Source organism: Trichomonascus vanleenenianus (assembly GCF_965637985.1).
Source record: "Trichomonascus vanleenenianus strain CLIB 3782 genome assembly, contig: TRVA0_051S, whole genome shotgun sequence".
Taxonomy (NCBI): Eukaryota; Fungi; Ascomycota; class Dipodascomycetes; order Dipodascales; family Trichomonascaceae; genus Blastobotrys; species Blastobotrys vanleenenianus.
This window is the reverse complement of record NW_027481836.1, coordinates 13,949-26,534: the sequence shown is the minus strand read 5'-3', so window position 1 is coordinate 26,534 and position 12,586 is coordinate 13,949. Positions and strand designations below refer to the sequence as shown.

The 12,586-nt window shown below is 47.0% G+C and overlaps 6 protein-coding genes across 6 annotated transcripts; 3 read left to right on the top strand and 3 right to left on the bottom strand.

Annotated features, from left to right (window-relative positions):
- Positions 1-396: 396 nt before the first annotated feature.
- Positions 397-912, top strand: HIT1 (Hit1p; the record flags this gene model as incomplete). The annotated part of the gene is made up of 1 exon (XM_076687134.1): positions 397-912. The coding sequence occupies one exon, from the start codon at positions 397-399 to the stop codon at positions 910-912; it is 516 nt and encodes a 171-aa protein (XP_076538607.1).
- A 547-nt stretch (positions 913-1,459) lies between these two features.
- HFI1 (Hfi1p) lies at positions 1,460-2,608 on the bottom strand (the record flags this gene model as incomplete). Its single annotated transcript, XM_076687133.1, has 1 exon — positions 1,460-2,608. The coding sequence occupies one exon, from the start codon at positions 2,606-2,608 to the stop codon at positions 1,460-1,462; it is 1,149 nt and encodes a 382-aa protein (XP_076538606.1).
- A 1,054-nt stretch (positions 2,609-3,662) lies between these two features.
- TAZ1 (lysophosphatidylcholine acyltransferase) lies at positions 3,663-4,709 on the bottom strand (the record flags this gene model as incomplete). The annotated part of the gene is made up of 1 exon (XM_076687132.1): positions 3,663-4,709. One exon carries the CDS (start codon positions 4,707-4,709, stop codon positions 3,663-3,665), a length of 1,047 nt encoding a protein of 348 aa, XP_076538605.1.
- Positions 4,710-5,106: 397 nt separating this feature from the next.
- On the top strand, positions 5,107-6,045 carry LOA1 (lysophosphatidic acid acyltransferase LOA1; the record flags this gene model as incomplete). The annotated part of the gene is made up of 1 exon (XM_076687131.1): positions 5,107-6,045. One exon carries the CDS (start codon positions 5,107-5,109, stop codon positions 6,043-6,045), a length of 939 nt encoding a protein of 312 aa, XP_076538604.1.
- A 1,696-nt stretch (positions 6,046-7,741) lies between these two features.
- AAD16 (aldo/keto reductase) lies at positions 7,742-8,905 on the top strand (the record flags this gene model as incomplete). The annotated part of the gene is made up of 2 exons (XM_076687130.1): positions 7,742-7,837; positions 7,918-8,905. Exon 2 carries the CDS (start codon positions 7,952-7,954, stop codon positions 8,903-8,905), a length of 954 nt encoding a protein of 317 aa, XP_076538603.1. The 5' UTR covers positions 7,742-7,837; positions 7,918-7,951.
- Positions 8,906-9,546: 641 nt separating this feature from the next.
- TRVA0_051S00166 (uncharacterized protein) lies at positions 9,547-11,565 on the bottom strand (the record flags this gene model as incomplete). Its single annotated transcript, XM_076687129.1, has 1 exon — positions 9,547-11,565. The coding sequence occupies one exon, from the start codon at positions 11,563-11,565 to the stop codon at positions 9,547-9,549; it is 2,019 nt and encodes a 672-aa protein (XP_076538602.1).
- Between the last annotated feature and the right edge of the window lie 1,021 nt (positions 11,566-12,586).

The window sequence follows — 12,586 nt, the reverse complement described above, 5'->3', positions numbered from 1 at the left end:
ATAGTCGCTTCATGCTGAACCTTTTTCCAGTTAATTTGCAGTCGAATCCATGCAGAAATGGATCTGATCTCTCGGGGTCGCTCTCTACTGATTTGTGAAAAATTGGGGGACCGTCACGTGATGAAAAATCATGAAAAATGAAAAACCGCTCGTTATACCTCTCTATGGTTACTATAACCAATTTGCAAAATACGGTAGTTATTACGAACTAATCAGGCTAATAGTGATAGTTTTTTTCGTCACCACTGGCAATATTAATACAGTACAGTAGTACTAAGTCTGTTGCCAAAGCCCTAAAAACGATTATCGGCATTACTGTCCCGTGTCCCAAAGATAAACTTGATCGACCGATAGCACCTTTCACAAGTACATTATATGGATAGATATGGTTGAAGGATGGTGAAAATACACGAGGATAAGGCTGAGATAAAGCCGTCTGGATCAGATAGACAGTTCGCCTCGAGCGCTTCTTCTGTGTGTGCATTTTGCAGTAGCCAAGTAGGCAAGTACTCGTGCCCCAAGTGCGCTCGCCTCTACTGCTCGCTGGCCTGCTACAAAAGCGAATCCCATCGGTCATGCACAGAGCAGTTTTACAAATCAAACGTGCAAGAGCAGATAAAGGCCAATAGGGTAAACGAGTTTGAAAAGGATAAGCTCAAGGATATTTTGAGCAAGTATCAAACTGATGACGGCAGTGGATGGAAGTATGTTCTTTCTGGCAATCCTGAAGAGGGACAGAACCGACAAAGCCAACAGGAAGATGAAGGGTCTGATCTCGAGGAAGATGAGATGAAGGAGCTGGAGCAACTTGTATCGGAGGCATCACCGGACCAGTTACTACAACTGCTCTCTGAGGATCAAAGAGCACAGTTCGAGGCACTCTATCGTAGCTACTCCGATAGCCCTTCGTGATTCCCTAACATACTTCAAGCAGGACTGCCGTACAATCCACAAAGAGCAGGACTTTCGTATAACCCAGAACGGCTAATCGAGTAAAACATCATTCAGGGCTTCCTCATAGTCCAGAAAGAAGGGCTAATCTAGCAAAGCATCATTGAAGACTTCCGTATAACCCCAGAATGGGTCAATCCAGGATATCCACATAGCCCACGAAGAAGGATAATAGGAATATCCACATAATTCAGAAAGAAGGGCTAGTCCAGGGTATCCACGTAACACACAACACAGCAAGAATACAGGGTATTCACACGACCCAGAAATAAGCGATAATAAAAATATCCACGTATTCCAGATAGGAAGGGATAATAGAGATAGCCACATAATCCAGAAATAGAAAGGGATAATAGAGATATCCACATAATCCAGAGAGAAGGGAAAGCAACGATTACTCGTTAGTTGGTGCTGCTAAGCCCGTTGAGATGTGCCTGGAGCTGGTATGGTAACGATTATGGTCAGTTGGTGATGATGAGCTCGTTAGCTGACATGGTAACAATTATGGTTAGTTGGTGCCGATGAGCTCATTGAGAAGAGCCTGGAGCTCTGGGCTCGTCGCCTTGTCATATTTAACGCCCTCCGTTTCCTCACCAGGAACTGACTCCTCGTCCACCAGCATAGAGTTCTGCAACCGATACGTCGGGCCTCCAAGCTCTACAAAGCACGATGCCGAAGTCTCCAACACCTGCGACATATCCACAGCACTCAAAACGTCCTCCTTTCCTGGCTTCTTTCTTCTACGCGTCTGATCCAAGGCGTTCTGCACTAAATCCCGCAAATAATGTTCCAACCCAATAGCCATGACTTCGGGGACCTGAGAGTCCAGCCCATTAAGCAACCCGTGCTCCAAACAGATGCCCAATATACGCGTATTCAAGCTATCGTTATCCGGCAACTCGTAAACCTCCGTAGCCAATGGCGCCTCGTACGAATGGATGATGTCTTGGGCCCACATGACGGGATTCCCCAGGGCCGCTGCAGCCGAAGAAGGGGCCGTCGGAGTGGCCTCTTTCTCACCAGCTTTCTGCGCCTGAAGACCCGGAGACCCTTGCCTGGCAGCAATGTTATTATTGTTTGTAGCATCGTTCTGTAGTGGAATACGCGGTAGCATGGCCTGTCTAGTAGCCGTAACAGTAGAGGGCATGGGCACCCGCTTGGGGGCCTCTTTGGCAATGGCCTTGATGCGCTTCCGCTCTCGAATTGATAGTTCCATGACGTTTTCCTTGAGCTTTGCCAGCTGCGAGTCCCCTCGTGCCATTGCTGAGGAGCCCTCCTCACCACCAGACTTCTTGCTCCACCCAATAAACATAGCACTCTCGCCCTGTGGGGCGTCCCGAAGCGCATTGGCGTAGATCGCCAGCAGGAACTGGTTGTGCATGCGCACGGTTGTGCTGTCGAGGATCGGATCAAGCTCTTCCTGGAGCTCGACCCGGGTCAGGCGTCCGTTAAGAAAAAGCGTCACCGCATCACGGTACTTGTCCCAGTTGTCCCCGAGCAGCTTCTGGAACTCGCTCATGAGGCCGTCGACTTCTATGCGCTTCCCGCTGATGGTGATGCCCGAGGAGGACGTGCCGTTGCGGACGGGTGTGCTTGCGGCGCTGAGCTGGGACGGGGCCGGCGACTCGGTGATCTTCTTCGAATGCCCGTTCAGCATCGTCGACGCTGGTGAGATGTCCATCCCAGGCGTACTGGTCATGTTATTATCCAGTCGAAGTCGGGGTCTGTGAATGTCAGGATGGGTAGTGGAGGTGGGCGAGTTTCCCCAGATGTATTGGGACATCTTTAATATTCGCAATCGTACGGCAATATAAGCAACATACAATCGATGAAAGAATAAGTTATCAATTATATTAGTGTCGATATCAGAAAGTTATCCAGTCAATTCGGTAATTTGGGGAACTGTTTGGAGTCAATTGTTGAAATATTATTGGTGTTAGGCTATAAGTTAATATATAATGTGGAACATTGCGCTACGTACAGCACCATTTCGTACTTACCGGTAATCGCTGCTACAAAACACGTTCCCTTAATATAAAAGAAATATTTTTAGAGACGTACTTCTGTTAAAAGTAGTTACGAGAGATTGAAGGACGGCCTTCAATATCTGATATGTTGGACTGGTGCCACGGCAGGGAAATCTCTTTTGTTACAGTGTTGCAAACTCCCGCCGCAACCCGTCACCCGCTCCAAGTCTGTAACAAAATCTTATAACAAGCTGTAACTCGTGCTGACTACACATAAAAAGGCTTCCATTAACGATGGACTATTTGAGAACATTCAAATAACAATTATGTGGGCATTTGTAAAAATAGTTAGTCCAATGGCATAGGATTATTAATTACTTATGCGAAGATCGTACCGTAATTAAATGTTATATCATGATAAGATACCCCTGTATAATAAGACAGGTAAATAATTTGCAAAGATTTAGTTCATATTTTTCATTCTTATCTATTGCCGAGTACACAGAAGCTATTCAATTGCTTGAAAAATGTGAGATTTTTTACTGGTACCAGTACCCGTGCCGTAGTGCTAATTTGGTAGCCAAACCAATACCGAACGTAGCATTTACGGAATTATTTACCGGTACTTTGCAGAATTAATTATCACCTTATGCTCGGAGAAGAAGGGAAAATAACTAAGATCAAAGAAGCAATTGTTGCTATTATGGTATTTGCCATGTATGTTAGTTTATCTATATGAAAATACTAGCCACTTCTTATGTGACGGCCCTCTATATTCTTTTTTACTCGCACACCTCTCTTCTCAGCTGGTAGCCTCCAAAAGTCCGGATCGTCAAACCGCGGTTCATCCGGAGGCAGCTCCTTAAACCGAGCGTTCTCGTTCAGACACCTCCTCAATGCACTCGCTACTTCGCTACGCAACGCTTGGGCTTCTTTACCAGTCTTAAGGTTCTCGCTCATATCTCCCTCCAAACTAGACCCGTCGTTCTCTATCAGTTCGACCCATCTCCTCCTGAATGCGACTACCTCCTCTTCGCGCATAGGCTGGCCCACATTGAACTGGATACTGCTGCCAATGTTCCTGGGAACGAAGCTTGCTTGGTCCTCTGGCATGACCTTCTCGAACCCCTGCGTGAAAATAGGAACAATTATCGGCGGTTTTGCCGCCTCGAGTACCATTCTACTGACACCCCAGTGGAAATACCTCAGTGTATTGTTATGCGGGGCCTCTGGCTGATGCACCAATGCCTCAGGGAAGACATGAACCCAGTTGGCCGTCGGGGTTAGCCCCCCGAGATATGGCGCGCTATTAAAGTACTCTGGAGAATACTCACAATTGTCCGGAGAGAGCAGACGCACTGCGGCATCCACAGAGCCCTGGAATGGTCCCGCCCCAAAACGTCTAGTGCAGAGAACCTGGCCCATAGAAAAGAATCCGCTCAGGAACCGGTTCTTGAAGCATATGTTCTCAGCCCCTAGAGTCCATCTCATCCTCTGGGGGTGAATGATCTGGTCTACGGGCAGAATACCCCAACAAAGCGGCTCATCAAGCACGGACGTGTGATTCATGACCGTCAGTAGACCACGATTTTCAATCTTGGACATTCGATAAGCCTCTTGCAGCACATCTAGGTTATGAACCTCGGGCTTGAACAAGTTGTTCAGCACGGTACGGGCGTAAAACGCCGTTCCAACAAAAGCCAGTTTCTGTCCCAGCCTCCAGTACCATTTATCTACCTGGTGCGGAGCGAGGAAACGGGCCGCTCGCTCATTCACGGCTCTGAACGACATTCTAGAGATCAGTTCAAGATCAATCGAATCAGCCAATGAAATTTCACTCCATTTTAGCGGTCATGTGCGGCTGACCCCCCTGGTTAATTTACCGGAGTTTGGCGGCCAATACCCCTGTATAGGCTGTGTATGCGCTGATATTCTACCAGAGACTAACCCATTTTGGTCGCTCTTTTTATCTAAATATTTACCAAGCGTTTATAATGATCAATTGAATAGAGGAGAACGTCTAAAGAAGGCTTATTTGGCTAGATATAATATACGGTTATGGGTTAGGCGATTTTTCAGTTGATGTGTCCCAAGCTACGCACAACCCATCGTTGAAGAAGGTAGTTGACGAAGCCATAGGTAAAAGGACAGCCTTGGCGAAGATAGTTGAAGAAGCCAGTTCAGAAAGATGGAGAAGTTTTCTCAGTGGAGAGATGGGGCTACCGGAATAGCTCCATTCCTTCCGGCTGTCAAGGCGTACTCTTATGAGTCGTCTAACTTTTTAATTGCAGCTGAGATAGTGCTGGCTAACACCATCCGGGCCCTCAAGGTGCCTGTACTGATATTGATACTGGCATTGCATTTGGCCGTATTCCAGTGGATCCCGGCTCTGTCTCAGAAGTCGCTGAAGCTGCTGCTGTTGATAGCTGGAGTGTATTGGACGCCCATATCTTCTGAGGACGCTCGCCGTGGCATCAAGACGATACTCCATCCCAGCTCGGGCGACGTCATTGTGTCCAATTTCACTTCTCCACTTGATCCGCTGCTGTACGGTTCGTTTATGAAGGCCATTTTTGTCGTCCCGCGCCCGGGATCGAAGCTCTACCGACCGCTGTCGGCTTTTGAGGCAATGAGAAGAGCCATGAGCCTACCACCCGCACTCAAGGACTCCGGGGAGGAGGATGAGAACGAGGAAGAGCTGGTGAAAATTTTGGTGCGAGCCAAGTCCCAGGGAGCCGTAGTGGTGATATTCCCCGAGTCGACTACTTCGAACGGGCGGGGGCTGCTGCCAATCAGTACTATGCCAATTTCCTCGCTTCCGCAGACATCTAGAATTTACCCCGCGGCATTGAAGTACTCTCCAGCGGCGTCATGCGTTACTCCATTGCCTACAAATGTGTTTTCTTGGGGCTGGCGGCTAATTGGCGAGATTACGGGGGTCACGGCATACATCAAATTCGGGAACCAGATGATGATTCCACAGGCCCCGGACGAGACTGTTACCAAAGAGGTTGTTGATAACATTTGCAAAGCAGGGAGGCTGCGAAGGGTTGGCGAGAATTTAGACGTTGATGCGAAGCGCGAGTTTGTCGCCGCTTGGAATAGAAACAGAAAGAAGTTGAAATAGTCATTATTGAATTCGTTTGTCTTTTTTTTTCATCTTTCCTCCGCGTAGCGGAGCCACGGGAGCTCGAGTGCTGGCCCTCGAAAACATACTTCTCAGTATATATTAGTTTATTAAATCAGTGATCTGTTGTTACTGTAATTTTGGATATTAGAAATTTCCGTTTTTGTGCTGGTTACAGACGCCATTAGTTCCGGTAATAACTTTTTGATTAGATTTAATGCTGTTCAGTCATGCTAATCAAGATTGTCTTCACCGAAACCATCTCAGTTAATCGGCAGCTTATGGCATAATGAAGCTCGTCAAGCAGACTATTCGCTGCAAGTCGAGCAACAGCCAAAGACACGAACCGACTCGTTTACAAATGAAGGGTCCGTCGACAATTCACCAAAGGAACTGAGCAAACTATGGAGCACTATGATATGCGTTGGATGCACTAGCGGCTTTACTAAAATCCAGCAATTCGGCAGTGATGTCTGGCTGTGGTATTTTGATCTTGGCGCTTTAGTAGAGAACAGGAAACCAGCTGGGTGAAGTATACAGAATATATTGTGCCTAATTCTGCTTGCAATTCAAGGTGGTATCGCTTCAATAGCGATTCTACCATGACATCCTACTAGTAAAGCTAATGAATAAGCTCTAAATGGGCGCAGATTCTGCTCAGGTGGAGGCAGTAGACGATACAAATAAGTTGTATCTCCAAAAGGGGAGCTATATGCCTATGGCTAGTCTTGCTATTGTTCTGATCTGAGCATTTTCATGCTGTCCTATTATTATTATACATGTATCTCTCATACAGTCTGGGGTTCTACAGCCACCCATGGTGTAGGGTGTAGGCGGGGTTGCAGTCATAGTATTGCTACGTCCGCATTGGCCAGGAGAGTAAGTTCGAGGGCCAGCCCTCGAGCTCCCGTAACTGGGGGCCAGCCCCCAGACCCCCGTTACAAAGTTACACTGTTACAAACTCCCAATCTGTAACAAAATTCCCGTTACAATGCGTAACAAATCTCCCGTCAGCCAAATCTCCGCGTAGCGGAGCCCCCAGGGGGGTTTGGGGGGACTGGTCCCCCCAATTGCACCAAAAAGAGAGTGTGTATTCGAGGGGCAGTCCTCGAACTCCCGTAGCTCCGCTTCGCGGAGGAGTGGAAGGGGACTGGGAAGTCATTCGGATCCTGAATCCCTGCCACCAGGTCGGATAGAGGTTCTATCCGGGTATCCGGCTGGGCCCTCCAAAGCTTTTTGGTATAACGCGCTAACACGCCATAGTCATGCTATAATTGTTACTATGGCATGCTAGCTACGGGTATATATCGGCAATATAAATACCAATTGAATTATCAGGTTAAGTTCAAAGATCATCCAGTTACCTTAAACGGTTCTCAATTAAGCGGTTAGTACCACCGTACAACATACCTGGTATTCAACGCTACGAAGTTACTCCAAGACCAGGAAACTTCAGGAACCCTCAATACGTAGTCTTCCGAGGCCAAGACCCCGCATTCAAGGATTAATAATCAGAACCAGTGTGGTAACGGACTTTCAAAACTCGACCAAGTAATGCCTGGTATATCTCCGCGTCCGCCGCGCGTCCCCGCGATCACCGCATCCCGCACATCTCATCTCCGTGGCCGCGCCGCATCTTAGTAAGAGCATCTCTAACTCGGGTGTACTAACTTTTACCACGGCCGCTCAACCAACTAATACCCGCGGTATCTCCGCGGCCGCCGCATCTCTAACTGAGCTACCAAAAATCGCTGGCAGAAGAGCGTGCTACAAAATTTAACTATAAAAAGGAGTAGGTTACCCCAGGCTTCCCCAAGTTTTTAATTTCAGCAGTGAATATCTGACAATGGAATACGTACGATTGGGTAACAGTGGCCTTAAGATTTCTAGGATCGTCCTTGGTGGGATGTCCTTTGGCAAAAAACAGTGGGCCGATTTTGTCATCGAGGATGAAGATTTTGTGATGCAATTGCTTAAAAAAGCCTACGACTCGGGCATTCGAACTTTTGACACTGCGGACGTGTACTCCAATGGTGCGTCCGAGATCCTGATCGGCAAGTTCCTGAAGAAGTACAACATTCCTAGATCCACTGTAGTTATCCTCTCCAAGGTCTTTTTTATCAGCGACAATGAGGAAGGCACAGCGAATACTATTTACTCTTCGGATCCTGAATTCGTCAATCGAATGGGTCTCTCAAGGAAGCACATTATGGACGCAGTCGAGAGATCGGTTCACCGGCTTGGTACCTATATGGATGTGCTCCAAATCCATCGATTCGACGCGGAAACTCCTATTGAGGAGACCATGTGTGCGCTTAACGATGTAATCAAAAGTGGACAGGTTCGATACATCGGAGCATCGTCCATGAGAGCTTGGCAATTCGTGATGATGCAAGAGTGTGCGGAGAAAAATGGATGGCACAAGTTCATTTCCATGCAAAACTACCATAACCTGCTCTATCGTGAAGAGGAGCGAGAAATGATTCCATATTGCAAAGCTACTAACGTCGGGCTCATTCCATGGAGTCCCGTTGCGTTCGGAATGCTGGCGAGACCAAAAACCGTGAGCTCTGACAGAGTTACGAACTCAGATTACTACAAGGATAACGTTGCCAAATTTACCCAGGTTGAATGGAGCATAATTGACCGTGTTGAAGAGGTTGCCAAGAAGAAGAACGTGCCTATGGCGCAGGTGGCCATTGCTTGGTGCTTGGCCAAGGGAGACAATCCCATTGTGGGCTTTAACAAGCTGGAGCGCATTGATGACGCAGTTGCCGCTCTCAAGCTTAAGCTCACGGAGGAGGATATCAAATACCTCGAAGAGCTTTATGTGCCAAGGGCTGTCGAAGGTCTTCTTTAATTCCACATTAGCTTCATCTCAGAGTATATGGGAAGCTTGTAATGATAGTAGCGTATTATTATGAGTTATACATTTGTAATACATTCTGATGTAAATAAAAAAAAAATAGCGCTACAGTAACATGTACATACATGTACTGGTAGTACATAACTCAAATATCCTTGTACGTTTTTTTTGTATCATCAGAATCTATTATACTCATAATAATACGTTACTATCATTACAACTTCCCATATAATTATATATTATAAATTAATGGACTGTGTATGAGATGACAGCCGAATTAATTACTCTGGAATGAGCTGATGTCAACTGACGTTTGTGACTGGTGACGTACGTGATTGGTACAGAAGCTTTTCATTCAATACTGAAATAACGGTTATAGTTAAAGCCAACCTGTCTTTTTTTTTGGCTCATACAGTACATTACTGATACACCATTTTCAAAATTCAACGACCTAGCAGAAGTTGATTGCCCTAAATCTACTGTATTCTCCCATGAAATTATTGAACTGATGACGAATTGACTGAAGAGATAACAAAATGGATGAAAAATGCCGAAATGACTGAACTGATGACGAAATGATTCAGCAAATGTCGTAAGATAAATAGATCGTAATAAATAAATAAAGTATACAAGCCCTACACCACTCGCCGAGCATTCAACCGCTTCAGCGACGCCTCAAGCTTCTGTGGATCCTTCAACCGCTGCTTACATGCCTGCTGATTCGTTTCATCCCCAAGGATACTCAAAGACTTTTGCGTAATGCTCATTGCCGACGAATCGGTAAGAGAATCGTTATTTCGCATCTGGTAGTCGCTAAATTCGCGCGGCTGCCGCGGCGAACTACTAAGTGAGATCAAGTCCGCTTGTGCTGGGTATTGGCTCCGGTCAATCGACATCATATGAGAGTCCTTAACCGGCGGAGCTGAACTGGTAGAAGAGGACGGATTATTATGCTTCTGCTGCTCCAGCTGCATTTCAAGGGATCTGATGGCATTCTCTCTCTCATGAAGCTGAGATCTCAGTATAGAAAGAGTATGCCCCTGCTCGTCTACTGTCGATATTAGTCGCTTAATGTTGGCCTCCTTCTCTTCGAGCCGATTGCTCAACGTGCGGAGCGTCGCAACAGATTGAATGTTCTCAGCACGCATTCGAGTAAGTTCCTCGAACTTGGTATCATGTGACTGGAGAGTCCTGCGCAGCTCAATGAGATCGTCTTCCTTCTGGGCAAGCTTCTTGGTCAGGAGGCTGGCGTGATGCTTTAAGTCGTTAGAGTTAGTTGTGGCAGTTATTTCAAGCTGGCCGATACGTGATTTGAGCTGATTGGCCTCCCGCCCTAGCGCATTGTTAGACTGCTTAAGGGCCTGGTTTTCATTCTCCAAATCGAACATTTGTTGTCGCAGTTCAATGTTTTCCCGCTTGTATTTGTCTCTTTCTTTTTCTGTTTCCAACATGGTGGATGACGTTAGAGGTTCCGAAGACAGATGCATTCGCCGCTCGTTGGCGGCTTTCTGGGCCTCCAGCTGTTGTTCCAATAGCGCTATCTGTCGTTTAGAAGCATGCAATTCTGCCTCAAGGTCTTTTTCTCGGCGATTGTCGTGGATAGCTCGTCTGAGGGAACGGTTCTCGCGCTCTAGCGTCTCCGTCATTCGTGACAGCGCACCGTACTCTTTTCGAAGCTCACGGAGTTCAGAATTCGTCTCCGTTTCTGAATGAGAATGGCGTTCTTCGAGAGCCGAAATCTTCTGCCGCAGCATATCATTTTCGCGGTTGAGCACAGCAGTCGACTCCAGCATGTTACCCTCCGGGACACTTCCAAATTTCCGAGCGGGCTGCGACTTTAAAGAGGGCTCCGACGAAGCTGATTTGAGGGAATTGAACTTTTTCTCGTAATCTTCGAACTGCTCGGCCTGTTTACGAAGAAGTTCGGAGTACTTTGAGCGGTACTCAACAAGCTCCTTGTCCCTTAGTTTCGCATAGTCGATAGCGTACTTCGTCTGCTCTTCGAGCTGCTTCACAATACTACCGCTGATATCTTTCTCGTATCCTCCGTTTAATTGCTCTAACCGCTCGTTATTCTCTTTAAGGAGGTTTACTATTGAAGAAACCAATTCTGCCTCGCTCTTCGGTTCCACGTCTAAAATGTTATTGCTCTTGTCTCGGTCAGCCTTCTTGCGGCTTTTATGGTCTGCAAAGCTATCATCGGGGTCCTCGTTTTCCCCATCTTGGTCGTCATCATAGTTGGCCACTTTAGGTGTCCACGGGCTGGGGAACTTGCCCGGAAAGTTCGCCGGCAGCCCCGATCTAATTCGCTGGGGTTTGGGGGCTGGGGTATCAACTCGCTTCACCGATTCCTGAGAGGTCGTGTCGTCCATAAAGCTACCAGTGAAGGCTACACTTTTGGCTGGCCCAGTAGTGCCCGGGGTTTTGAGAATGCCATTCCCAGGCCTTTTCGATTGTGGGGTGGAGGCCGCCGGGGCTGTGCTAATCTTCTGAGCTGTCGCCTGGAGCTCCTTGGTCAGATCTCGGAACACCTTGTCGTCCTTATGCTTTTCGACTTTGGGTGTGCCGAAAAAGAGAGTCGGAATCGACTTGAGCGCCCAGGAGGCCGGGCCAGGGGTCTGCGGAATGCCCTCCCAGCTCTTCCTGGTGGCCATCGACACGTCTTGGTCGGCCTCTTGATCGGAATTAAACGGCCATACCATCGCTCAACCCTTGATTTGATTGTTTCTGCGGGAAGGAGGTTGGGTTTTTTTTTGAGTTTCGACGCGTTGTTTTGATTTCGGCGTGCGGCGTGCTTGTGTATGTTTTGGATAGAGACGCGTTGTAAATAATAATCGGCATCGTTTCTCGGACAACAGTCTTTCCCAACAGCGTATATTGGGGTCTGTAAGTATATGAGAGACCGATCCACTTCAATGCGTATTTGTATGTACCTCGGAAGGGGGGAGGGGGAGAAGGGAAGAGAGAGGGAGAGTCAAGTGGAATCTACGATCGAATTTTGCGTTCCTGAGTCCCCTCGGCGGGTTACACGCCATTTGGCTATTTGCTTTGTGTAGGAGATCTGTCAAAGAATGGCAGCTATTGCGAAGTATTGTGGTACAAGTACTACAGAGATAATAGCGGTAGAGCGGATCGGGTATATTAAGGAGACTGCCCCTTCATATAGACATTAGTATGAAGGAGTACGACAGCTCGCATACCGCCGTAGGCAAATCCGTGATACATTTACGTACTGTGTTTGCAGTATCACAGGAATAAAATAAGCCGTTGTAATGTCTCTTATTTGTACTGTACGTCGTGTAGAATGGAGGAGTAACAGGGGGCGTACCATTTTTAATGAGTGCAGTGAGTACCTATCGCTAACTTGATCTAACCTCTTTTTGCTAATCCCAAATTACTGGTTGACTAAAGTCTATTACCATTGGTTCGGTTTGGGCCTTCATATATTTGCAAAACGAAGTAAACATAGCGATACAATTGTCTTCTAGCTACTCTGTTCTACAAAGGGTGAAATACGATAGGTATATTGACGCCCATTGAGGGATAATATGTCCCATGTAGGAATACAGTGTTGCGCTGCTACAGCGCATCTCCTGTGTTTATATGCTTATGTGATACATCTCTATATAGAATACGTTAATCATAACGTACGTAGTAAGGGTTAGAATGTTCAGC